The sequence below is a fragment of the Erythrolamprus reginae genome, chromosome 5 (genome assembly GCF_031021105.1).
Source record: "Erythrolamprus reginae isolate rEryReg1 chromosome 5, rEryReg1.hap1, whole genome shotgun sequence".
Classification (NCBI taxonomy): domain Eukaryota; kingdom Metazoa; phylum Chordata; class Lepidosauria; order Squamata; family Dipsadidae; genus Erythrolamprus; species Erythrolamprus reginae.
In genome coordinates this window covers 18,402,026-18,426,312 of record NC_091954.1, presented here as the reverse complement: position 1 = coordinate 18,426,312, position 24,287 = coordinate 18,402,026, and the positions used below count along the sequence as shown (strand labels likewise).

The 24,287-nt window shown below is 48.3% G+C and overlaps 1 protein-coding gene across 4 annotated transcripts in view; it reads left to right on the top strand.

Moving 5' to 3' along the window:
- Positions 1–24,287, top strand: part of RUFY2 (RUN and FYVE domain containing 2) — a 60,283-nt gene that overhangs the window by 2,692 nt on the left and 33,304 nt on the right. For all 4 annotated transcript variants that reach the window (XM_070752127.1, XM_070752128.1, XM_070752129.1 and 1 more), the window contains exons 2-6: positions 1,160–1,333; positions 3,476–3,593; positions 6,411–6,512; positions 16,779–16,902; positions 19,366–19,427. In XM_070752127.1, coding sequence (XP_070608228.1) covers positions 1,160–1,333; positions 3,476–3,593; positions 6,411–6,512; positions 16,779–16,902; positions 19,366–19,427 — 580 coding nt within the window. The remainder of the gene's footprint in view (positions 1–1,159; positions 1,334–3,475; positions 3,594–6,410; positions 6,513–16,778; positions 16,903–19,365; positions 19,428–24,287) is intronic.

Below are 24,287 nucleotides of genomic sequence, written 5' to 3'. Positions count from 1 at the left end.
ACATCTAAAATGAAGATGACACTGCATATATCATGGTTTTTTAAAAAACCTTTATGCTAAGTATACAAAAATTATAGTGTGTTGCATTTGTGAAATCAATGAAACTGCTACAGAGAAAACATTTTTTAAAAAATTTCTGCATGCAATAACGTTTTGAACTCTGGAAAAAAAAGATGAGTCGAAAAGCTCAATAAATTGCTGCTGGCTGGTGTTGCGCATTGGCGGTTGTGATTCATATTTTGAGCGACAGGGAGCGTGGGAGAGGGATCATAGAGCCACATACGGCTCCAGAGCCGCAGGACCCCTGGACCAGAGTTATTTCCAGAAACAACAATGATAAACATATTGGTGATAGCAGCAAATGGTAAACAATTATAGGAATAATAATAAAAAGTTTGAACAGTGTACAGAGACAGGAGAATAGAAAAGAATGAACTGGAGAATAATAATAAAATAGAAAGGTCTGTGGATAGAAGCAGAATGGCTATGGCAAAAGAAATTCAAGACATCTGGAACATTACTAAAATGTCATCTTTGTTGACAAATTCACCATCAGTCAATTGCAAAAGGCAGCTTTACTTAGAACAGCTTACATCCTGCAATATCTTCAATGCCATCAGATAATATCTGCCTATCCCAGTTCTTGGGAAGGACTCAGTAGGCAGATAAACATTCCCTCTTTCCTTCATTACAAACATAATGATTAGGTTAACTGAGCCACAAGGTAAATACATTATAGCCAGTTTGTTTTAGTTTAAAACCTTAACAAAGAGCACTCAATTCAAGTGTAAACCTCTTCTCTGAGATGTCCACATTAACTAATCAACTAAAAAGATAAAACTAGTAAATAAAAATAACCATGCGTCTTCATTCTGTGAAGTGGATTTATTCCAAGAAATAACAAGCGTCACATGATGTGTCATTGTTAAAATCCTGTCAGAACTACATTGGAATAGGCTTTAGCTAATAGTATTTGTATTGCAACATTGATGATATAATGTCTTACTGCTGGCTTTGCTGTAAACATTGCTTAGCATAGTGCCCTCTGTTGCTTTGATGTTTTTTCCGCTTTCACTTTCTTATATTCGGACTTAGCTGTTGTGCCTTAATCAATAAAATATGTTGCTTAATTATTTCTCCCTCTTTCTCTCTCTTTAAGCTGTGAAAGACCCCCTGGCAATTGAAAGAACCAATCTATTGAACATGGCTAAACTGAGTATAAAGGGACTCATTGAATCTGCTCTAAGCTTTGGGCGAACTCTTGATTCTGATTACCCACCTCTCCAGCAGTTTTTTGTGGTCATGGAACATTGCCTCAAACACGGCCTGAAAGGTATTTATTTTGGGGTGGTGTTTTGGGATGGTTGAGTCTTTCCATCCCATTTTTGTTCTATGTTTGGCCATTTGAGAGGGCCAACTTTGACTGGCTAGTGTCGGGGTTCCAAGTAACACACCCAACAGAATCAAAATTCAAATTATAGATTTATTAGGCATGTCATTTTATTTATTTATTTATTAATCAGATTTGTATGCCGCCCCTCTCCGTAGACTCAGGGCGGCTAACAGCAATAATAATACAATGTAAACAAATCTAATATTTAAGTTAATTTAAAAAAACCCAATTTAAGAAACCAATCATACATACTGACATACCATGCATAAATTTTATAAGCCTAGGGGGAAGGGAAAGTCTCAAATTCCCCCATGCCTGATGACAGAGGTGGGTTTTAAGGAGCTTATGAAATGCAAGGTGAGTGGGGGCAACTCTGATATCTGGGGGGAGTTGGTTCCAAAGGGTCGGGGCCACCACAGAGAAGGCTCTTCCCCTGGGTCCCGCCAAATGACATTGTTTAGTTGACGGGACCCGGAGAAGGCCAACTCTGTGAGACCTAACTGGTCGCTGGGATTCGTGCGGCAGAAGGTGGTCCCGGAGATATTCTGGTCCGATGCCATGAAGGGCGTTATAGGTCATAACCAACACTTTGAATTGTGACCAGAAACTGATCGGCAACCAATGCAGACTGCGGAGTGTTGGTGTAACATGGGCGTATTTAGGAAAGCCCATGATAGCTCTCGCAGCTGCATTCTGCACGATCTGAAGTTTCCGAACACTTTTCAAAGGTAGACCCATGTAGAGAGCGTTACAGTTGGACATCTGAGGAAACATCTGGACATCTGAGGAAACCCAACTCTTAAACCCCCTTGGGTTTCCCCCTAGTTAAAATTAAAGTTTTCTTTTTCCTGCCCATGCAGTCCATCACATGGCCCAATCAGTCACAGTCCAAGGGTCACTTGGTCTTAGATCCCACCTCTTCACACCTGGTGGGAAAATGCTTGGTTCTCAGAGGAAATCATTTTCTTTTGGCTACAGTCCCCAGCTATCTTTACCTTCTCCCTCCTGTTCTCACAGCTTGGCCCATCTCCAGTGTGGCAGCCCTGGGAGGTGCCAGGGAAAAATGGCTTCACCTTTGACTGCTACTTTATTTGGAATGAGAAATAAGTATTGTTTTAAATATCAGTGTTTCTCAGTCTCAGCAACTTTAAGATGTGTGGCCTTGAACTCCCAGAATTCCACACATCTTAGAGTTACTGAACGTAAGAATCACTGGTACAGACTGCTGCGTGCTAGGCTACCCATGTTTACTTCCATTTGTCCTGCAGACCTAATGCAAACTTTCTTTTCTAAATTAATTCAGAAGGATGTTGTGATTTCCTCCTTCGAGTTCATTAGTGTTCCAGAGAGATTTTTTTACTTCATTGCCAGTTTTATTTTATTGGATTCTGAATTTGTTTTGACCAGCTAATTCCCATTATTTCTTGGCTGTCTAAAAGTGTGATCTTGGGTTTTTCTAACTTTTTCTTCACTTGTTATTGGGTGCAGTTTCATGGCTGGCTGCAGTGGCTGTAAATAAAAAAAACACTGATATGTCATTAAATTAAACTTGTTGATGCTCTCTGAATAGAAAATATTAACAAACATCCCAGAAACAGGTAGTCCTCAATTTAAAATCATTTGTTTAATGATTGAAGTTACAAAGGCACTGAAAAAAAGTGACTTATGACAGTTTTTCACACAATGACCATTGCAGAACCCGTGGTCACATGGTCAAACCTCAGACATGGGCCACCTGGCATGCATTTAGTTGCAGTGTCATGTGATCATATTTTGTGACCTTCTGACAAGCAAAGTTAATGGGAAACCCAAATTCACTTAACAACCGTGTTGCTAATTTAAAAGCTGCAGTGATTCACTTGACTAATGAAGCAAGAAAGGTCATAAAAATGGGGCAAAACTTATCTCACAAGTGTTTTAGGCTTAACAATGGAAATTTTGAGATCACTTGAGGGCCACCTGTATTTGTATGTATCTGTCCATTAAATATCTCAGGTGCCTGGGGAACCAAATATATTAAATGTTCCAAGAAAGTAAAATAGAGTGTAAAAAGTCAAAATGTGTTTATTTTTTCTCTTCTAGTAAAGAAATCTTTCCTAAGTTATAATAAAACAATATGGGGCCCTCTGGAACTTGTAGAGAAATTGTATCCAGAAGCCGAGGAGATTGCTGCTAGTGTTAGAGATTTACCTGGTCTCAAGTAAGTTGTTATACTGAATTATTTTCTTCACTTGCTTTGCATGCATAAATCATGAGAATGAAATGAACAAAAATCCATCTTCCACAGTTAAAATGTATGTAACTTTTCTTAACCTTGTAGAATATTCTTTAGGTGAAATAATATTATTCAAAATTGTAAGTTAATACCATGGAGTGACAAAAATTGAAGCTGGGATCTTATTCATCCAGAGGTCTATTCTCCTATTGAACTGTATTCCTTTGCAACTGCCAGTATTCAAAAGGAGACCCGCCGATGGGAATATTTGTTTGTTTTGCTCATAAAAGCTCGTCCTCCCATTTTTGTGCAATTTTGTTCATTTTTATCTCGATTAGCCTGCAAAAACAGAATTTTTTGACCATCTTTGGCATTGGCATACTAATTTGAACATTCTGAATATAATGAAATGAAAATTGAAATGAGAAAAAATGATGTTCGCAAAGATTATACACCTGTGCTCCTCCGGGTCCTTTTAGACCCAGAGTATAAAAAGGTTGGTTCTAGCTACTGGAATGGTTTTTTTGAATACCTTTTTCACTAGTACACTAATTTGAACATCCCTGATCACAAACAATTGAAAAATGAAAAAAAAAGGATTTTGCAGGCTAATCTATCTATAAATTGAAATAATTGCACACAGCCGGGGGGGGGGGGCAGGCTTTTCTCAGCAAAATAAACAAATAAGCATTAATTTTTTCATTTCATTGTGTTCAGAAATGTTCAAATTAGTATACTAGCAAAAAAAGTATTTAAAAAAACCATTCCAGTAACTAGAACCAACCTTTTTTATTCCGGGTCACATTTGACCCGGAGGACTACAAGTGTTCAAAACATTTTTTTCCCATTTCATTATGTTCAGAAATGTTGAAATTAGTATGCCAATGCCAAAGATGGTCAAAAAATTCTGATTTGGCAGGCTATTCTATCTATAAATTGAAAAAAGTGCATACAGATGTGGTGGTGGGGAGGCCCTTTTATGAGCAAAATAGACAAATAAGCATCAATAAGTTTCTTTTCAATTTTCATATTGTATTCAGAAATGTTCAAATTAGTATTTCAATGGCAAAGATGGTCAAAAAAGTAAGATTTTGCAGCCTAATCTAGATGAAAATGAACAAAATTTCACAAAAATGGGGCTTTTCTGAGCAAAATAAACAAATAAGCATTTTTTTTCATTTCAATTTTCATATCTATTTATTTATTTATTTTATTTATTTAGATTTGTATGCCGCCCCTCTCCGCAGACTTGTGTTCAGAAATGTTCAAATTAGTATACTAGTGAAAAAAGTATTCAAAAAGACCATTCCAGTAGCTAGAACCAACCCTTTTATACTCCGGGTCTAAAAGGACCCGGAAGGTAATTTGGTAACTTTTTTTGCCCAGCAAAAACTATACACCCCCCCCCCCCCCCCAAAAAAAACCCCCACAGCACCCTTAGAAAGAACCCCTCAAATAAGAAAAAGTCATGGAATTTCAAGTTTCAGATATGCAGGGGAAATTATTTACAGGGTCTCAAACTTCATTTCGGGTCCTTTTAGACCCGAGGAGAATACCAGGGTTAACCTTTTTGAAGCTTTCAGTAGAATAGAGTCCTATGGAGTATGGTCTCCTCTGGATGTGTCCCAGATGTGGGTTCCTACTGGTTCTAACCGGTTCTTTAAAACTGTTAGTAGTTCAGCAATGACCTTATGGGGCTGGTTCTGTCAGTGTCTCCATGGGCACCGTCATCTTGGATTTTACTTCTGCGCATGTGCAGAAGCTATATTTTTTATTGTTGTGGGCGTGGGCGCACAGCACAATCCTGAGCAAACTGGCAGCAAAGGGATCCAGAACGCATCCCTGATGTGCCCCTCCAAATCTCAGTGACTCATCCCTAGGTGGAATGACCCTGTCTTTGATCTTACATTAACTGACCATTGCAGAAACTGCAGAGTATTCATTAATCTCTTCTCCCTTGGAAAAGACAAAAATGGGATGATGTTTGCTCAAGACAAATGTAGAAAGAGGATATTATCTTTTACAGTGGTACCCCTACTTATGAACTTAATTTGTTCCGTGACCAGGTTCTTAAGGAGAAAAGTTTATAAGAAGCAATTTTTCCCATAGAAATCAATGTAAAAGCAAATAATGCATGCAATTGGGGAGACCACAGGGAGGGTGGAGGCCCTGTTTCCTCCCAGGAGATTCCTAGAGAGGCCCCACAGAGGCTTCTCTCCGCCTTTTCCGGCCCTGTTTCCTCCCCAGGAGATTCCTAGAGAGACCCCACGGAGGCTTCTCCCCACCTTTTCTGGCCCTGTTTCCTCCCAGGAGATTCCTAGAGAGGCCAGACAGGCTTCTTCCTGCCTTTTCCGGACCTGTTTCCTCCCAGAAGATTCCTAGAGAGGCTCCACGGTGGCTTCTCCCCGCCTTTTCCGGTTACAGTTTGGGAGGCTCAGTTTTGTAAGTGGAAAATGGTTTTTGAGAAGAGGCAAAAAAATCTTGAACACCTGTTTCTTATTTAGAAAAGTTCATAAGTAGAGGCGTTCTTAGGTAGAGGTACCACTGTATTTTGTGTCTTAAGAGATTGTCAAGTACCGTAAATGTTGATATGAGGAGGTTTTTTTAAAAATAAAAACAACTTTTTGTTGAGAGTGTAAATTGGCTAAAGTTTGTTAGAGAATGGTTAAGAACACGGTTCCAAATAAAGATGAAAAATGGCTTAATCCCTGTCTCTATTGGAAAGCCTGTGGACTAGTGTTAGAAATGACAACTCTGCCTAATGTGTCTCTGTGCTGTGAACTGTTCCTGTTTTTAAACCAGGACTTCATTAGGACGCGCTCGGGCTTGGTTACGTTTGGCACTGATGCAGAAAAAGATGGCTGACTATCTCCGATGTCTCATCCTTCGGAAAGATCTCCTTGGGTGAGCCCTTAACCAGACTCTTACTTAAAAAACAGTGCTTTGATTGAGAACAGAACTTTACACATTGATTGCATTGTATTGTAATTCGAATTTAGCTAAATATTTATTTTCTTAGCTAAATAAAACAGCTTACATTACGTTGCTTCTAGCAGGAGCGTTTCACTTATCTTCTGAATTATAAATTTCAGTAAGGTGTTGTAATTGATTGACCTGGCATCTTTATTTTAAAAAGTTTTGGTAGAACAAAAAAGAAAGGGGACATTCTAATGATTATTCAGGTTTTGACAGTAGTGTAGACAGTATAAACCAGAAGACAACAATGTAGTGTAGACACTAGACAGTATAAACCAGAAGTCAACAATGTAATGCCTTGCCTGTGACCTTCCCAAGCAGCGCTTACCACAACAATGGCAATAATGTATTCCTTCTCTTCTGATGTTTAATATATTCTGCAAATTTACATCATGCTGCCAGCTGTTGAAAAAGGGCATAAAATGTACAAAATGCAATTGCACACAACAGTGATACTTCGTCTTACGAACTTAATTGGTTCCGGGATGAGGTTTGCAAGGTGAAAAGTTTGTAAGACGAAACAATGTTTCCCATAGGAATCAATGGAAAAGCGATTAATGCGTGCAAGCCCAAAACTCACCCCTTTTGCCAGCCGAAGCGCCCGTTTTTGCGCTGCTGAGATTTCCCTGAGACTCCCCTCCATGGGAAACCCCACCTCCAGACTTCCGTGTTTTTGTGATGCTGCAGGAGAATCCCAGTAGGGGAATCCAAGCAGTGCAAAAATGGGTGCTTTGCTGCCAACGGAAGTCTGGAGGTGGGGCATCTTAGTGGCGGCGGCTTGGGTTTGTAAGGTGAAAATAGTTTGGAAGAAGAGGCAAAAAAATCTTAAACCCCGGGTTTGTATCTCAAAAAGTTTGTATGACGAGGGGTTTGTAAGACGAGGTATCACTGTATTTACTTTCATACTTGCAGAAAGTAGGCAGTTTTAAAAGCAGTTTTCTCTGTTTTTTACAAAAATTTTAGGCAAGGAATGTTATTTATGTTACTCTCCTCACGCAAACCCTCTGTTGTTTGGAGAATCTTTTCCATCCTTGTGCAAATATTAAATCCAGTATTTGATGCTGTTTGAGGATGTTCTTTCTCAATGTACTATTACCTAAAATGTTGCCGATGCTAGTTGATCAAGCACCTGCATTTGGTTGCATAATAGGGTGTGCAACCATTTACAGGTTTATTTTTTCTACTTGTGTTGTCATTGGACACAGCTTGTGACCTGCCTCTGCTTGATCTTTGGTGACAGAGTCAAGATGGTTAGAATCAGGAGATACATATATGTGTATCATTAGAATTAGGAGGCAAGAAGAAAGAAAGATGTTAGATGAGATCTCTGTGGACTGTGCAGGTTTTTTTTTTTTAGAAATTGTGAAGGATTCTGTCGTACCATCAAAGTTGAAGAAATATGTGTTGTGGTTCCGTCTGAGGCCCCTCCGGGAACGGCTGACCTTCTGTCGGTTTCCAGCTCAGAGGGAGAGGCTGAGGAACAGGAGGTGCAGACAGACGAGGAGGAGGAATCCCAGGCTGGAGAAGAGGGAGGACAGCCAGAGTCCCACCAGGGGGAGCTCTCCCCAGCAAGCAGCCTGGATTCCTTGGAGGAAAGTGCACAAGCCATAATTGATATGCGACAACGAAGAGCTAATCAGAGACGGAATCAATTGGCTAGATACTTTAGGCATTAGAGTGGCTGCAGCTGGGTTTGGGTGTGGTGCTCTTGGGAAAGGCTAAAAGGCAGACCCACCCTTCCTGGCTTGTGGAGTTTTATCTTTGAGAGTCGTGGGACCTGGCTGTGAACTTTGGCGTCTTGGAATCCTGGTTTGTGCCTTTGACTATTGAAACCTTGGGGGGGTGTGCCAGCAAGAAGCTTGCTGTATTGTCTGGACATCAGGACCCTGCTGTACCGTTTTATATCCTGTCTGTTGGGAAGAACAGGTTTTCCTCTGTGCTTAGTTTTTCCAGTTATAAAATACTTTTGGCTTTTACCAGAGTGTCTGGCTGTTTTTTCCAGTTGGTGTTGAGGTCTGGGGGAACCCAGACAGAACAGTATAAAACTCCACCAACCACCAGACACCTGGTGCTCATTTTGGAGGGGTGGTTTGGTTGTTGTTTTTTTCTTGCTCTCTGCTGCTGGTTCCTTGTTGGACATCTTTTGCTTTTTGGCTTCCTGTTTTTGCCTGCTACCATGGATGTTTCTGCAGCTGACATGCAGGCTGTCTTTGCAGAGTTGCGAGGGGACATTGCTCAGTTGACCCAGACAGTCCTGTTATTACAACGCCAAGTGGAGGTTTTGTCCCAGGCGGCCCCACCCCAGGCGGCACCTGTGGTACCTCCTCCAGCACCTTTGCCCAGAAGGAAATGTTTTGTGGCGATGCCGGAAAAGTTCTGGGGGGACCGGCGGCTGTTTTCTGCGTTCCAGAGCCAGGTGCAGCTTTTTATCAACGCCCAGATGATGCACTTCCCAGGGGATGACCACAAGGTGGCGTTTCTGTGTAGTTTGTTGGCTGGCCCTGCAGCGTCGTGGGTGGCACCTTACCTGGCCCGGGATGACCCGCTACTCCAGAACTACAACGCTTTCTGTGACCTGCTGCGTCACCAATTTGCGGACCCGGTGCAGGAGCAGACGGCCACGCGGGCGCTGAAGCAATTACGCCAGGGTTCGCGCCCCCTGACGGACTATATGGCTGACTTTCGGTCTCTGGCCGGGCAAGTCCAGTGGAATGAGGCTGCCCTGATCGAGGCCTTTCAGGATGGACTATCAGACACGATGTTGGACGAACTGGTGCATGAGGTGATGCCCGGCACGTTGGATGCTTTGGAGCGGCATTGCTTGGCAATAGAGGCCAGGCTGTTGGCCAGGGAAGTCCGTCGAGCGGGACGGTCCAACCCCCGTGTGTCAGGCGTCCCGCCGACACCTGTTCCGCGGCGGGGGTTGTCGACCGTAAGCACCCCGGCTCCGGTCCCTGCGCCCCAACGTTTTTCACCAGCGCTGCCTCCACGCCTGATGGATCGTGTTGCTGCCGGGGAGCTGATGGACGTGAGTTACGCCCAACCCCGACAGACCCCGGAGGAACGAGGGCGTCGGCGGGCAGCTGGGTTGTGCTTCTATTGCGGGGCCCCGGGACATTTTGCTGTCGTTTGTCCCCACAAGAGGCGGAGCACGGTGGCTGCCGTCGTTCCCGTACCCTACAGTTCTCCCGTGCTTCCCATGGCGTCCCCTGTGCAGTTACAGGAGACAACCCCTTGTGTCCCCGTCTCTGCCCTGAACTCTCCGATGGCGGGGCCTTCGTCTGGATGTCCTCCATCGCCGGAACGATCGGGAAACGAGGGGGGCCCGGCTTGGTGGCAACACTAGGTCGGGCGGGGATCCCACTTTCTTCTGACTCCACGACTCCCGAATTCGGACCGTTTCGACACCTGACGCTTGCGGTGACTCTGCATATCGCGCAACGGACTCGGACTTATCCCGCGTTGGCCCTCGTGGATTCGGGGGCGACGACAAACTTCTTGGACGAAGCCTTTGCCCAACGTCATTCCTTGCCCCTTTGTCCTGTTACCCCGCCATTAACTGTGGAGACTATCGATGGGCGGGTTTTGCTGGCTGGTCCCATCCGTTTCCAGACCCTGCCGGTGCGGATGTGCATCGGAACTCATGAGGAGGCCCTACAGTTTTATGTTACCAAGGGGCTTCATTTTCCCCTCGTGTTGGGGTTGTCATGGCTGTGTGCACATGACCCGCATGTGGTGTGGTCCCAGAACCTGGTCACATTCTCCAGTTTGCAGTGCGTAGACCATCACCGACATGTGTGCGCAGCCCACGGCCCAGTAGTTCCCGCGATCCAATTACCCCGTTGCCTCAAGGAATTCGCCGATGTGTTCAACGAGAAGGAGGCGGATCGGCTACCACCGCATCGGACGTATGACTGTGCCATCGACTTGCTCCCTGACGCCAAGCTCCCGGCTGGTCGTTTGTACTCCATGTCCGAGCCGGAGCTTGTGGCCCTCAAGGAGTTTGTGGAGAAGAATTTGGCCAAGGGATTTATTCGGCCATCCAAATCCCCTTTGTCTGCCCCTGTTTTGTTCGTGAAAAAGAAAACGGGCGATCTTCGCCTCTGCTGTGACTATCGCCGCCTTAACGCCATCACGGTGCGGAATAGGTACCCCTTGCCCTTGATCCCTGAACTCATGGACCGGTTGCGGACGGCAACGGTATTCACCAAAATCGATTTGCGCAGTGCGTACAATTTGGTCCGGATGCGGGCCGGGGATGAGTGGAAGACAGCGTTTGGCACGCGTTACGGCCACTTTGAATATACAGTGATGCCATTTGGCCTCACCAACGCCCCGGCCGTGTTTCAACATCTGATGAACGACGTGTTCCGGGACATGTTGGACCATTTTGTGGTGATTTACCTTGATGACATTTTAGTGTATTCCCCGAACCATGCCTTGCATTTGAACCATTTGCGCCGGGTCCTGCTCCGGTTGCGGGAGCAGCATTTGTATGCCAAGCTGGAGAAGTGCCAATTCTTCCAGACTACCGTCGAATTCCTTGGGCACATTTTGTCTCCAGGTGGCATTTCCATGGACCCGGGCAAAGTGGCCGCACTTCAGTCTTGGCAACCTCCACGACGGGTGAAAGACGTACAACGTCTTTTGGGGTTTGCGAACTACTATCGGGCTTTTGTTCCGGGGTATGCCACGTTAACCACGCCCTTGACTCGGTTGTTACAAAAACAAGTCCCGTTTGGTTGGGGGGAGGCGGAACAGCGGGCTTTTGATGCCCTGAAAGCGGCGTTCATGGCGGAACCGCTTCTGCGCCATCCTGATCCCGCTCGGCCGTTTGTGTTAGAAACAGACGCTTCAGATGTAGCGGTTGGCGCAGTGCTCCTCCAAGCCCATCGTCCCGGTGACATGTTGTTTCCGTGTGCCTACTTCTCCCGGAAATTGTCTCCCTCGGAAAGGAATTATACTATTTGGGAGAAGGAACTCTTAGCGGTGAAGGCCGCCTTTGAGCATTGGCGGCATTACCTGGAGGGGGCCCGTCATCAAATCGAGGTACGGACGGATCACCAGAACCTCGAGTATTTGCAGACGGCTCGGAAGTTAAACCAGAGACAGATCCGCTGGTCCTTCTTTTTCGCGCGATTCAATTTCCGCATCAGGTACACTCCCAGTGCCCAGAACCCTCGAGCAGATGCCTTGTCGCGCAAGCCGGAGTACACGCACCCGAAGGAGCCGGCTCCTCTGCAGACAGTTTTACCCCCTGCAGCTTTGGCTGCCACTCAGGACCCAGTGGACTTGCGTCGCCGTTTACAGGAGGCGCAGCGGGAGGATGGGTTTGTAGCGCAGAGAGTGCGGGAGTTAACACCCAATTCCCCCTGGACGTTTCAAGACGGTCTGCTTCGGTACCGGGGGCAGCTGTATGTTCCCGCCGGGCCAATGAGAGGGTTGATTATGACCCAGTGTCATGACTGTCCAGTGGCGGGGCATTTTGGCCTGTTCAAAACATTGGAGCTGGTCTCTCGGACATTCTGGTGGCCACGCATCCAAGATGATGTGCGTTCCTATGTGGCCACCTGTGTCCGGTGTCGTACGGCCAAGGGGGTGACTGGAGCCCCACCGGGATTACTGCAACCTTTGCCCACGCCTGAGAGACCCTGGGGTGCCGTGTCCATTGACTTTGTAACTCATTTGCCTTCCTCTGCTCGCTTCACGGTTGTCATGGTGGTGATGGACATGCTCACCAAGATGGTCCATTTTGTACCATGCATTAGGGTGCCCACTGCCCAACTCACGGCTCAAATGTTTATCAGCCACGTGTTTAGGTTACATGGGCTTCCGGATTGAGTGGTCTCTGATAGGGGAACACAATTCACAGCCCGGTTTTGGCGGGAATTGATGTCGGCCCTGAATGTGTCCGTGTGCCTCGCATCGACGCAGCACCCCCAGACCGATGGAGGCACAGAAAAAGTTATAGGGATACTGGAGCAATACCTGAGGTGTGTCGTGGCGGATCGCCAGACTGATTGGTCCCGGTTCCTCCCTGTAGCGGAGTTCGCTTTTAACAACTCCCGCCACTCATCGACCCGGCTCACGCCCTTTTTCGCAAGTTATGGTTTCCACCCTCGCTTCTTTCCCTTGACCCTCCTAGATTCCCCGGTGCCTGCTGCTGAGGACTTTCTCTCGGAGTTGCAGGCAGTCCACGAAATGGTGAAGAGGTACCTGAATAAAGCCAAGGAGGACTACAAGAGGGTGGCTGATCGCTCCAGACGGGATGTGCCCCCCTTGGTGGTGGGGGATCAGGTGTGGCTGTCCACGAAATACGTAGCCTCTGAATTACCCCGACACAAATTAGATCCCCGGTTCCTGGGTCCTTTTCCCGTTGAGCGGGTGATCAATCCGGTGGCTTATCGGCTCACCCTGCCGGCCAACTTGCGGGTTCACCCGGTGTTTCACCGTTCACTGTTAGTCCCTGTTCCTCCCGATTGTCCGCTCCGTCCCAATGTTCCCGTGTTTCCTGCCCCGTGTGTTCGTGACCACCTCCCTGAAGCTATGGTACATGACATTGTGGATTCCCGTTGGGTGGACGGTTGCTTCCAGTACAAGGTGCAATGGGTGGAGGGGGACCCTGATGATTGCTCCTGGGTGGAAGCGGCGTTGTTGGACGCTCCCGACCTTATTCGGGATTTTCACGCCCAGTTCCCTCAGAGACCGCGTCCTCTCCGCTGGCAGGTGGGGAGGGGCCTTCCGCGGGGGGATGGTGTTGTGGTTCCGTCTGAGGCCCCTCCGGGAACGGCTGACCTTCTGTCGGTTTCCAGCTCAGAGGGAGAGGCTGAGGAACAGGAGGTGCAGACAGACGAGGAGGAGGAATCCCAGGCTGGAGAAGAGGGAGGACAGCCAGAGTCCCACCAGGGGGAGCTCTCCCCAGCAAGCAGCCTGGATTCCTTGGAGGAAAGTGCACAAGCCATAATTGATATGCGACAACGAAGAGCTAATCAGAGACGGAATCAATTGGCTAGATACTTTAGGCATTAGAGTGGCTGCAGCTGGGTTTGGGTGTGGTGCTCTTGGGAAAGGCTAAAAGGCAGACCCACCCTTCCTGGCTTGTGGAGTTTTATCTTTGAGAGTCGTGGGACCTGGCTGTGAACTTTGGCGTCTTGGAATCCTGGTTTGTGCCTTTGACTATTGAAACCTTGGGGGGGGGTGCCAGCAAGAAGCTTGCTGTATTGTCTGGACATCAGGACCCTGCTGTACCGTTTTATATCCTGTCTGTTGGGAAGAACAGGTTTTCCTCTGTGCTTAGTTTTTCCAGTTATAAAATACTTTTGGCTTTTACCAGAGTGTCTGGCTGTTTTTTCCAGTTGGTGTTGAGGTCTGGGGGAACCCAGACAGAACAAATATGTATATACAGTGATCCCTCGATTTTCGCGATCTCGATCTTCGTGAAACGCTATATCGCGATTTTTCAAAAAATAATAAATTAAAAATACGTCCGGGTTTTTTTCCACACCACGGTTCAATCATTTTCTCATTTCTCTTTTTTTCTCCCCTTTTTTCTATCATTTCTCTCTCTCTTCCTTCTACTCTTCTCTCTCTCTCTTTCCTTCTCTCTCCCCCCCTCCACTTGCCCACGAGAAGAAAAAAAGCAACCTCTGCCGGGCAGCTCCCCTTGTGCCCTCGCTTTGTGCCTGCCTCTTGTCCCTCTCTTTTGGGGATTTTTTTTTCTTTTCTTTTTTCGCCTTTGCCGCTTGGTCGCCGCCGAGGAGAAGCGCGGGGAGGGCGAGAGAGGGAGATCGTGGCATGCGAGGTCCCTGCAGAGCAGAGGGGGTGGCTGAGGCGGGGGAGGCGTAGCGGCGGCGGCGGCAGGCGAGCTTGGAGACGCAGCCTCGGCGAGCCGAAGGTTTCCGCGGCTCTGACCCAGAGCAGGAAGGGCTGGTGGAGGCGGCGAATCCACCTCCCCAGCCACCGGCTCCACCATCTGCACATGCGCGGCCATGGGGAAAAAAGGGCGCGCATGCGCAGATGGTGTTTCCACCATATCGCGAAAAATCGATTATCGCGAGAGGTCTTGGAACGTAACCCTCGCGATAATCGAGAGATCACTGTAGTTCAATAAGCTTATATAGAGTGGAAGGGGTATAGAGATGATATACACTGCTCAAAAAATAAAAGGAACACTTAAACAATACAGTATAACTCCAAGTAAATCAAACTTCTGTGAAATCAAGCTGTCCACTTAGGAAGCAACACAGATTGACAATCAATTTCACATGCTGTTGTGCACATTCAACTTTGTACAGAACAAAGTATTCAATGAGAATATTTCATTCATTCAGATCTAGGATGTGTTATTTGAGTGTTCCCTTTATTTTTTTGAGCAGTATACAGTGGTACCTCTACCTAAGAACGCCTCTACTTATGAACTTTTCTACCGTGTTTCCCCGATAGTAAGACCCCCCCGATTGTAAGACATATGGGGGGTTTCAGGGGGGTCGGCTTATATAAGCCATACCCCGAAAGTAAGACATATGTCTTACTTTCGGGGAAACACGGTAGATAAACGGTATTGCGGGGGGGGCGATGACATTGCTTCCAAGCTCCCCGCGCGCCCCTCGCCTTCGCTCGCCGCGGCACCACCGCCTCTTCCCCTGCCGAGGCTCAGCTGCAAGCGGCCAGCAAGGCCGATCGGCTCCGAGGCGAGCGGCCGGAGCTGCGCCCTCCTTCGCCCGCCTCCTTTCCGCTCGCCTCTGAGCCGATCGGCCTCGCTGGCCGCTTGCAGCTGAGCCTCGGCAGGGGAAGAGGCGGTGGCACTGCGGCGAGCGAAGGCGAGGGGCGCGCAGGGAGCTGCCGGAAAGGAGGCTGGTGAAGGAGGGCGCAGCTCCGGCCGCTCGCCTCGGAGCCGATCGGCCTCGCTGGCCGCTTCCCCTGCCGAGGCTCAGCTGCAAGCGGCCAGTGAGGCCGAGCGGCTCCGAGGCGAGCGGCCGGAGCTGCGCCCTCCTTCACCAGCCTCCTTTCCGGCAGCTCCCTGCGCGCCCCTCGCCTTCGCTCGCCGCGGCGCCACCGCCTCTTCCCCTGCCGAGGCTCAGCTGCAAGCGGCCAGCGAGGCCGCTCGGCTCCGAGGCGAGCGGCCGGAGCTGCGCCCTCCTTCGCCCGCCTCCTTTCCGCTCGCCTCGGAGCCGATCGGCCTCGCTGGCCGCTTGCAGCTGAGCCTCGGCAGGGGAAGAGGCGGTGGCACCGCGGCGAGTGAAGGCGAGGGGCGCGCAGGGAGCTGCCGGAAAGGAGGCGGGCGAAGGAGGGCACAGCGGCGGCCGCTCACCCTTTTTGACTGCCCATCCACCCCTTGACCTGCCTTTAGCCAGCCAGCCGAGCGTCCGTGTCCCCGCGGAGTTGGCCTCCCCTGCCGAGAAACATTGCCGGGAGCGGCGAGGGGATGCTCTCCGCAACCCGCGAGGTCGGCGCCCGCCTCCTTTCCGGCAGCTCCCCGCGCCCGAAGACGAGCCGGCCCCGGTGCCCGGGATAATGTAAGACATACCCCCAAAGTAAGACACAGTGGGGCTTTTGGGGGTAAAAAGATAGTAAGACACTGCCTTACTATCGGGGAAACACGGTAGATAAGAACTGGGTGTTCAAGATTTTTTTGCCTCTTCTAAAGAACCATTTTCCACTTACAAACCCGAGCCTCCAAAACTGTAACCGGAAAAGGCAGGGAGAAGCCTCCTTGGGGCCTCTCTAGGAATCTCCTTGTAGGAAACAGGGCCGGAAAAGGTAGGGAGAAGCCTCCATAGGGCCTCTCTAGGAATCTTCTCAGAGGAAACAGGGCCTCCACCCTCCCTGTGGATTTCCCAATTGCACACATTATTTGCTTTTACATTGATTCCTATGGGAAAAATTGATTCTTTTTACAAACTTTTCTACTTAATAACCTGGTCATGGAACGAATTAAGTTCATAAGTAGAGGTACCACTGTACTTTGTTTTGGCCTTTGACAATCAGGAGGTCTAATTCTAATCTATAGACCTAGGCGAGTTTTAAACTCCCAATTTTGCTATTTTGCATCCTTTTAAACAAATTCCATAAGAATGGCACCTTTTTTTCATAAAGATGTCTGCTTCTTTTTGAATTGTCACATTGATTCATTGATTCATTTTGATATTGATTCGCTGTGAAATTGATAATGCCCTTCAAATTATGCTTTTACAGGGAATTTTATGAGCACCATGCGGTGATGATGGAAGAAGAAGGAGCAGTCATTGTTGGATTGCTTGTTGGGTTAAATGTCATTGATGCAAACTTGTGCATAAAAGGAGAAGATTTGGATTCGCAAGTACGTAGATGACACAATATTATAGCATTTGTAGATTTCGAGCAAATCTGAAGATTTTGAATAAAATAATTTGAACAATTCATTTCAGTTAGTCTGTTTAGGAAATGTTTTTCTCATATGCAAACAATTTTCTTCTTTTGAAGCACCATGAAAACCTCTACATTGCAGATCCATGTAATTCTGCTTCTGCAGAACACTGGAAGACTTTACAGTAATAAGGTTTTTGACTGGAAGATCTTTCAAGTATAGCGTAGCTATTTTTCCCCTTGTAAAAAAGTTGTTCTATGTTATTTCTTCAGGATGTGTATGAAATATGTGTTTTGGCTTATATAGATCTGAATATTGTAAACTTGATGAGATAGCTTAAACTAGTGGTTCTCAACCTTTCTATTGCCATCACTCCTTAATACAGTTCCTCATGTTGTGGTGACTCCCAACCATAAATCTAGTACCAATTCTCTCAACAGAGCTTTAAGCTGATTGGCAGGAAAATCAGAGGTATACCCCCACTATAAACTGCCAAAATAGAAGCTTTTGTTTCTAACACCATGAGAAATTTGTCTTTTCCCATGGTCTTAGGCACTGTTTAGTCTAAGGTGCGCGGGCGCCCCCCCCAAAATACCACCCCGCGCACCCTTTTCCAAGGCTGCGCAAGGAGCCAGGCATTGGAGTTGGGGGCGAGGAGCGACGAAAGTGCGGAGGCGCCGCGCTCGCTCCCCATCCCCTGCCAGCCCGCGGGGGGACGGACGTACGTGGAGGCACAGGCAGTAGACATAGGTGGAAGGAAAGGGAGCCGCGGCCGCCCCCGCCTCCCCACGGTGTCTCCGGCCCCCTCGCGCCCCTGGCCTCTCGCCGCTGCCCCCTGCCCGCCCAATCCAACCCCTCTCTGGCTTTCTCCTCCATCTCCCGCCTTGGGGCATGGCTTCTCCCGCGGCGGTGGTGGCTGCGGATTCTCCTCCTCCTCATCCTAGCTCCCAGGATTGATTGATTTACTTATTCATACATACATACATACATACATACATACATACATACATACATACATACTTCTATGCCGCCCAGTCCCGAAGGGACTGCTGCTCAGACACTATACTTTTCCGCCCACACCGAAAAAAAATTAGAGGGAACATTGGTCTTAGGCAACCCTTGTGAAATTGTTGTTCGACTCCCAAAGGGATCCCGACCCCCAGGTTGAGAACCACTGGCTTAAACATTTGAATATTGGGGGGGGGAGAGTATTGTACAAGGGTTGCCCAGAAAGTAATGCACCACATTTTTTTTCTTCAACAATTATTCATTGAACACAATGAAAGAATGATGTTTCTTCTACTCTCCTATTTTTCCATGTAATCCCATCTCGTTCTATGGCCTTCCTCCAGCGAGACAGAAGAGCGTGTATGCCCTGTCGATACCTCTCCCTGTTCTGGTCACCTTAAGTTTCGCATTCGTACCATTACTGTAGGCTGAAAAATGTGGTGAAATGTGGTGCATTACTTTCTGGGCGACCCTCGTATTATAATGTAAGGTTATCTATATATAACAAGAGTCTCCAAACTTGGTAATTTTAAGACTTGTGGATGTCAACTCGAAGAGTTCTTCAGCCAGCTGGCTGAGAAATTCTGGGAATTGAAGTCCACAATCTTAAAATTGCCAAGGTTGGAAACCCCTGATCTATAGAATATTCACAATTAAACTAGCACACCTTCGCTCATTTGTGGATTCTGCCCATTGCTCTCCTCTAGATCCATTATGAGCTTGGTCCATTACTGACACAGTTGGATCTGGATGATTTTAACTCCTGAGAGCAGGGGAGACTGCTTGTTGCAAAATGGTCTTGGTCAATATAATCCAACCCATTAATGTGATCACTATCAAACCTGGAATTTCCTATTCTGTTGAATTGGATTAAGCATCCAGAAAAATGAAGCTTATCTTCAGAGTGTTTGGAGAGGAGTGGCATACAAATCTAATAGATAGACAGACAGACAGACAGACAGACAGACAGACAGACAGACAGACTAAACAATGTTGTTTGGCGGGACCCCGGAGAAGAGCCTTCTCTGTGGCGGCCCCGACCCTCTGGAACCAGCTCCCCCTGGAGATTAGAACTGCCCCCACCCTCCTTGCCTTTCGTAAAGTTCTTAAGACCCATCTCTGCCGTCAGGCATGGGGGAACTGAGACATCTCCCCCGGGCCTATACAGTTTATACATGGTATGTTTGTGTGTATGTTTGCTTTTAATAATGGGGGTTTTAGCGTTTTTTAAAATTATTAGATTTGTTCTTACATTGTTCTTGTTATTGTTGTGAGCCGCCCCAAGTCTACGGAGAGGGGCGGCATACAAATCTAATTAATAATAATAATAATAATAATAATAATAATATAGATAGATAGATAAATAAATAAATATCCCTTAGCTGTTCCTTTCTTTCATTTTCCAAAATTTGAATATTTTTTTTGAAGGTTGGCGTAATTGATTTCTCCATGTATCTAAAGAACGAAGATGACACTGAAGATAAAGAAAGGTGAGTTTTAGTAGAACTTTTAGCATGTTGAACTAAATGGTTACACGACCCCATCATCCTGCAAGGAAATAAAAAATGTCCTTCCCCTTACCTAATGTGGGTTAGTTCCGACTTTCAAAGCCCTCTAAGGCTTCACACATGCTGCATGCCCATGGAACCATCTACTCCAACCAGTCCATGAATTGTTTTTGTTACCCCTAATTTCATGAAGCAGCAGCACTGAGGCCAGAAATGGCTGGATAATGCTTTGCAGGAACCAGCCATGGAGATAGTAATCTAGCCCCTCAGGGCTGGCTTTCTTGAAGTTGGTTGGACTCCCCCCCCCCCCCCCCCCAATTCCTTCAAGTCCTTGTAGTTTTCTTGACAAGTTTGGAGGTGGTTTGCTATTACAGTGGTACCTCATCATACGAACTTAATTGGTTCCAGGAGGAGGTTCGTAAGGTGAAAAGTTCGTAAGATGAAACAATGTTTCCCACAGGAATCAATGTAAAAGCAAATGATGCGTGCAAATCCTTCAGGAAAATCCCAAACTTTAGAAGGGAGGCGAACAGAGGGCAGGGAGGAGCAGCTAAAGGGGGCGGGTGGAAGAAGCAAGGCTAGGCTAAAGGGTGAGTGGGAAGGAAGAAAGGCAAGGGGGGCACCCCTCCCTTTTCTTTCTTCAAAAGACACAGTTTCAGTGCCCCTGCAAGCACGCTGTTCTCTGCAAAATCTTTCCTCCTCCAAGCCGCCCCTCCCTTTTCTTTCTTCAAAAGACACAGTTTCAGTGCCTTTGCAAGCAAGCTGTTCTCTGCAAAATCTTTCCTCCTCCAAGCCGCCCCTCCCTTTTCTTTCTTCAAAAGACACAGTTTCAGTGCCTTTGCAAGCAAGCTGTTCTCTGCAAAATCTTTCCTCCTCCAAGCCGCCCCTCCCTTTTCTTTCTTCAAAAGACACAGTTTCAGTGCCTTTGCAAGCAAGCTGTTCTCTGCAAAATCTTTCCTCCTCCAAGCCGCGCCTCTCTTTTCTTTCTTAAAAAGACACCGTTTCAGTGCCTTTGCAAGCATGCAAAATCTTTACTCCTCCAAGCTGCCCCTCCCTTTTCTTTCTTCAAAAAAGGGGAAAAAAAGAAACCCCTTCATCCCAGCAGCAGCTGCTTGGGTTCGTAAGGTGAAAATAGTTCGGAAGAAGAGGCAAAAAAATCTTAAACACCGGGTTCGTATCTTGAAAAGTTCGTTAGAAGAGGCGTTCGTAAGATGAGGTACCACTGTACCTCCTTCCTAGGGCTAGAAGAGAGGAATTGGCTCAGCGGTGAAATGCTCCCGGTTTGTTTGTTTGTTTGTTTGTTTGTTTGTTTGTTTATTTATTTATTTGATTTTTATGCCGCCCTTCTCCTTAGACTTTGGGCAGCTTACAACATGTTAGCAATAGCACTTTTTAACAGAGCCAGCCTATTGCCCCCACAATCCGGGTCCTCATTTTACCCACCTCGGAAGGATGGAAGGCTGAGTCAACCTTGAGCCGGTGATGAGATTTGAACCGCTGACCTACAGATCTACAGTCAGCTTCAGTGGCCTGCAGAACAGCACTCTACCTACTGCGCCACCCCGGCTCTGTGTCTGTGAGCCGTCGGAGACCAGCGGTGGGCTACGAGCTGGAATGCTAAATTCCACTCGTCGTTGCAGCTCGTAAGTTCTTGCAGGACTAGCGCAATTTTTTCTGCTGCACCTGTGGGAGGTAGCAAAATCGCGCACAGAGCCGCAGGTAAAACCTCGCCGAAACATTTGGAGGTAGCAATTTTGCTACCTCCAAAGTTGCAGCAGAAAAATTGCGCCGGTCCTGCAAGAACTTATGAGCCGCGGCGGCGAGCGCAATTTAGCATTCCAACTCGTCGCCCATCGCTGTCGGAGACCCAGTCGTGAAGGGAGTGTGAGGCTCTGCTTACCTGCCCGGATGCCACCATTTAGCTTCTTTTACCACCTGTTCATGCACAGAACACTTTGTGCAGGCACAGAGGGTAAAAGAACCCAAATAGTGGTGTCCAGGCGGCCGGCCGGAGCCTCATGCTCCCCTCATGCTCCCTTCGTGACCTGCTCTCCGACGACTCACAAGCACAAACAAACCAGGAGCATTTCAACCCTGGACCGGCCCAAGGTCCCCCAAATGGCTTTGTGCTTAAAGCATGTCTACAACTCAGTTTTCCACACTTCTTGTCCAGCATCATAACCACGAGCTTCAAATGGACTCTCTCTTCAAATTAGCAAAGGCCACACTTTTAAGGAATACGTTTATCAAAATATAAAACACGAAGAAAATGACAATGAAGGTGAAAAGGGGAAGAGGAAAAGACATAGGGGAAAAAGGGGAAAAGAAAGAAAAGCATTGCCTTTCTATTAATAATGTATAGTCTGAACATTTTGTTTTTACATGGCAATATAGTCATTTCTATAGAAACCTACCGTAGTCTCAAAATGGGTAAGCAGTGTGGTCGGGCAATAGGAAAAGCAAGTAGGATGCTTGGCTGCATAGCTAGAGGTATAACAAGCAGGAAGAGGGAGATTGTGATCCCCTTATATAGAGTGCTGGTGAGACCACATTTGGAATACTGTGTTCAGTTCTGGAGACCTCACCTACAAAGAGATATTGACAAAACTGAACGGGTCCAAAGACGGACTACAAGAATGGTGGAAGGTGTTAAGCATAAAATGTATCAGGAAAGACTTAATGAACTCAATCTGTATAGTCTGGAGGACAGAAGGAAAAGGGGGGACATGATCGAAACATTTAAATATGTTAAAGGGTTAAATAAGGTCCAGGAGGGAAGTGTTTTTAATAGGAAAGTGAACACAAGAACAAGGGGACACAATCTGAAGTTAGTTGGGGGAAAGATCAAAAGCAACATGAGAAAATATTATTTCACTGAAAGAGTAGTAGATCCTTGGAACAAACTTCCAGCAGACGTGGTTGATAAATCCACAGTAACTGAATTTAAACATGTCTGGGATAAACATATATACATTGTAAAATAAAATACAGGAAATAGTATAAGGGCAGACTAGATGGACCATGAGGTCTTTTTCTGCCGTCAGTCTTCTATGTTTCTATGTTTCTATGTATCTAATCAACAAAGTTTTATTTTTCCACCTCAAGCACAAAGTCCAGAAGCAATTAATTTTTTTATTGAAACTTTATGTCCCCATCTTCCTTAGAAGTTGACTCTTATTTGCCCTTGCTTATTTTATTGATAGTACATATAAGTACAGTGAACCCTCGAGTTTCGCGATCTCGATGTTCGCTAAACGCTATATCGCGAGTTTTCAACCCGGAAGTAAACTCCACCATCTACGCATGCGTGCCCTATGCGTAGATGGTGGAGTTTCGCCGGGCAGAGGCTTCCCTGGGTCTTCCCCCTCTTTCTCTATGTTGCTTCTTCCTCTCTCACACTCTCTTCCTCCCTCTCTCATCTTTCTTTCCTTCTCTCTCTTTCTCTATCTCTCCCCCTCTTGCTCTCGAGCGGGCGCCTAGCAGCTGATCTGCTCGGCAGCGCAGCAGCAGCGAGGAGCCGAAGATCTTCGGCTCCTCGCTGGTGCTGCGCTGCCGAGCAGATCAGCTGCTAGGCGGACGAAGGAACCTTTCCTGGGTCTTCCCCGCGGCCTCGGATCCTCGCTGATGCCCGCCCGCCGTTTTGCCGCTCGCCCCGTTCGGCGGCCGCACGTCCCGTTCGCCCGCCGCTCGCCTCATTCGCCCGCCGCTCCCCTCGTTCGCCCCCCACTCCCCTCGTTCGCCCCGCCGCTCCCCTCGTTCGCCCCCCACTCCCCTCGTTCGCCCGCCGCTCCCCTCGTTCGCCCCCCCACTCCCCTCGTTCGCCCGCCGCTCGCCTCGTTCGCCCCCCACTCCCCTCGTTCGCCCGCCGCTCCCCTCGTTCGCCCCCCACTCCCCTCGTTCGCCCCGCCGCTCGCCTCGTTCGCCCCCCACTCCCCTCGTTCGCCCGCCGCTCCCCTCGTTCGTCCCCCACTCCCCTCGTTCGCCCGCCGCTCGCCTCGTTCGCCCCCCCACTCCCCTCGTTCGCCCCGCCGCTCCCCTCGTTCGCCCCCCCACTCCCCTCGTTCGCCCGCCCGCTCGCCTCGTTCGCCCCCCACTCCCCTCGTTCGCACCGCCGCTCCCCTCGTTCGCCCCCCCACTCCCCTCGTTCGCCCGCCGCTCCCCTCGTTCGCCCCCCATTCCCCTCGTTCGCCCCGCCGCTCCCCTCGTTCGCCCCCCACTCCCCTCGTTCGCCCACCGCTCGCCCCGTTCGCCCGCCGCTATCGAACTTGCTATCGAGCCTGCTAATGAAATCCAACCCGCAGCGGCCCTTTCCCTCTCCAGGCTGCGGGAGGGGGTCCGGAGAACAATGCCTGGCGCCGCGCTCCCGGCTGGGCTTTTTTCCCCCATTTCCCCTCGGGTGGAATTTCAGACCCTCCGCCGGTTGGATTTCATTAGCAGGCTCGATAGCAAGTTCTTCCTCCCTTTAGAAAGCCCCGCAGCCTCCTCCGACCGGCGAGGCCGCCAGCGAGGACCCCGCAAAGCCGCCGCCGCCGCAGCGAGGCCAAGCCGCCCGCTCCCACGGCAGGTTTACAAAGGCAGCGCGGCAACTTGGAGCACGGCACGCCCCGCAGCCCTCGCCTCGCCCGCCCCCCGCCTGGCCGGCGCTCCGGCTACCCTCCCCCCGGTCGCCGTTTGCTGCTCGCCCGTTCACCTGCCCGCCATCAGGACCCGCCGCGCACTAACTTGATGACGGCCAAGCCGTCCCAGATCGTGGGGAGAGGAGCTCTTCTCCAGCCAGGGGACGGCGAGGCCCTCCCAATGCCCCACGCTTGGAGCCGGAGTGAGGCCACTTCCGCCTCCGGA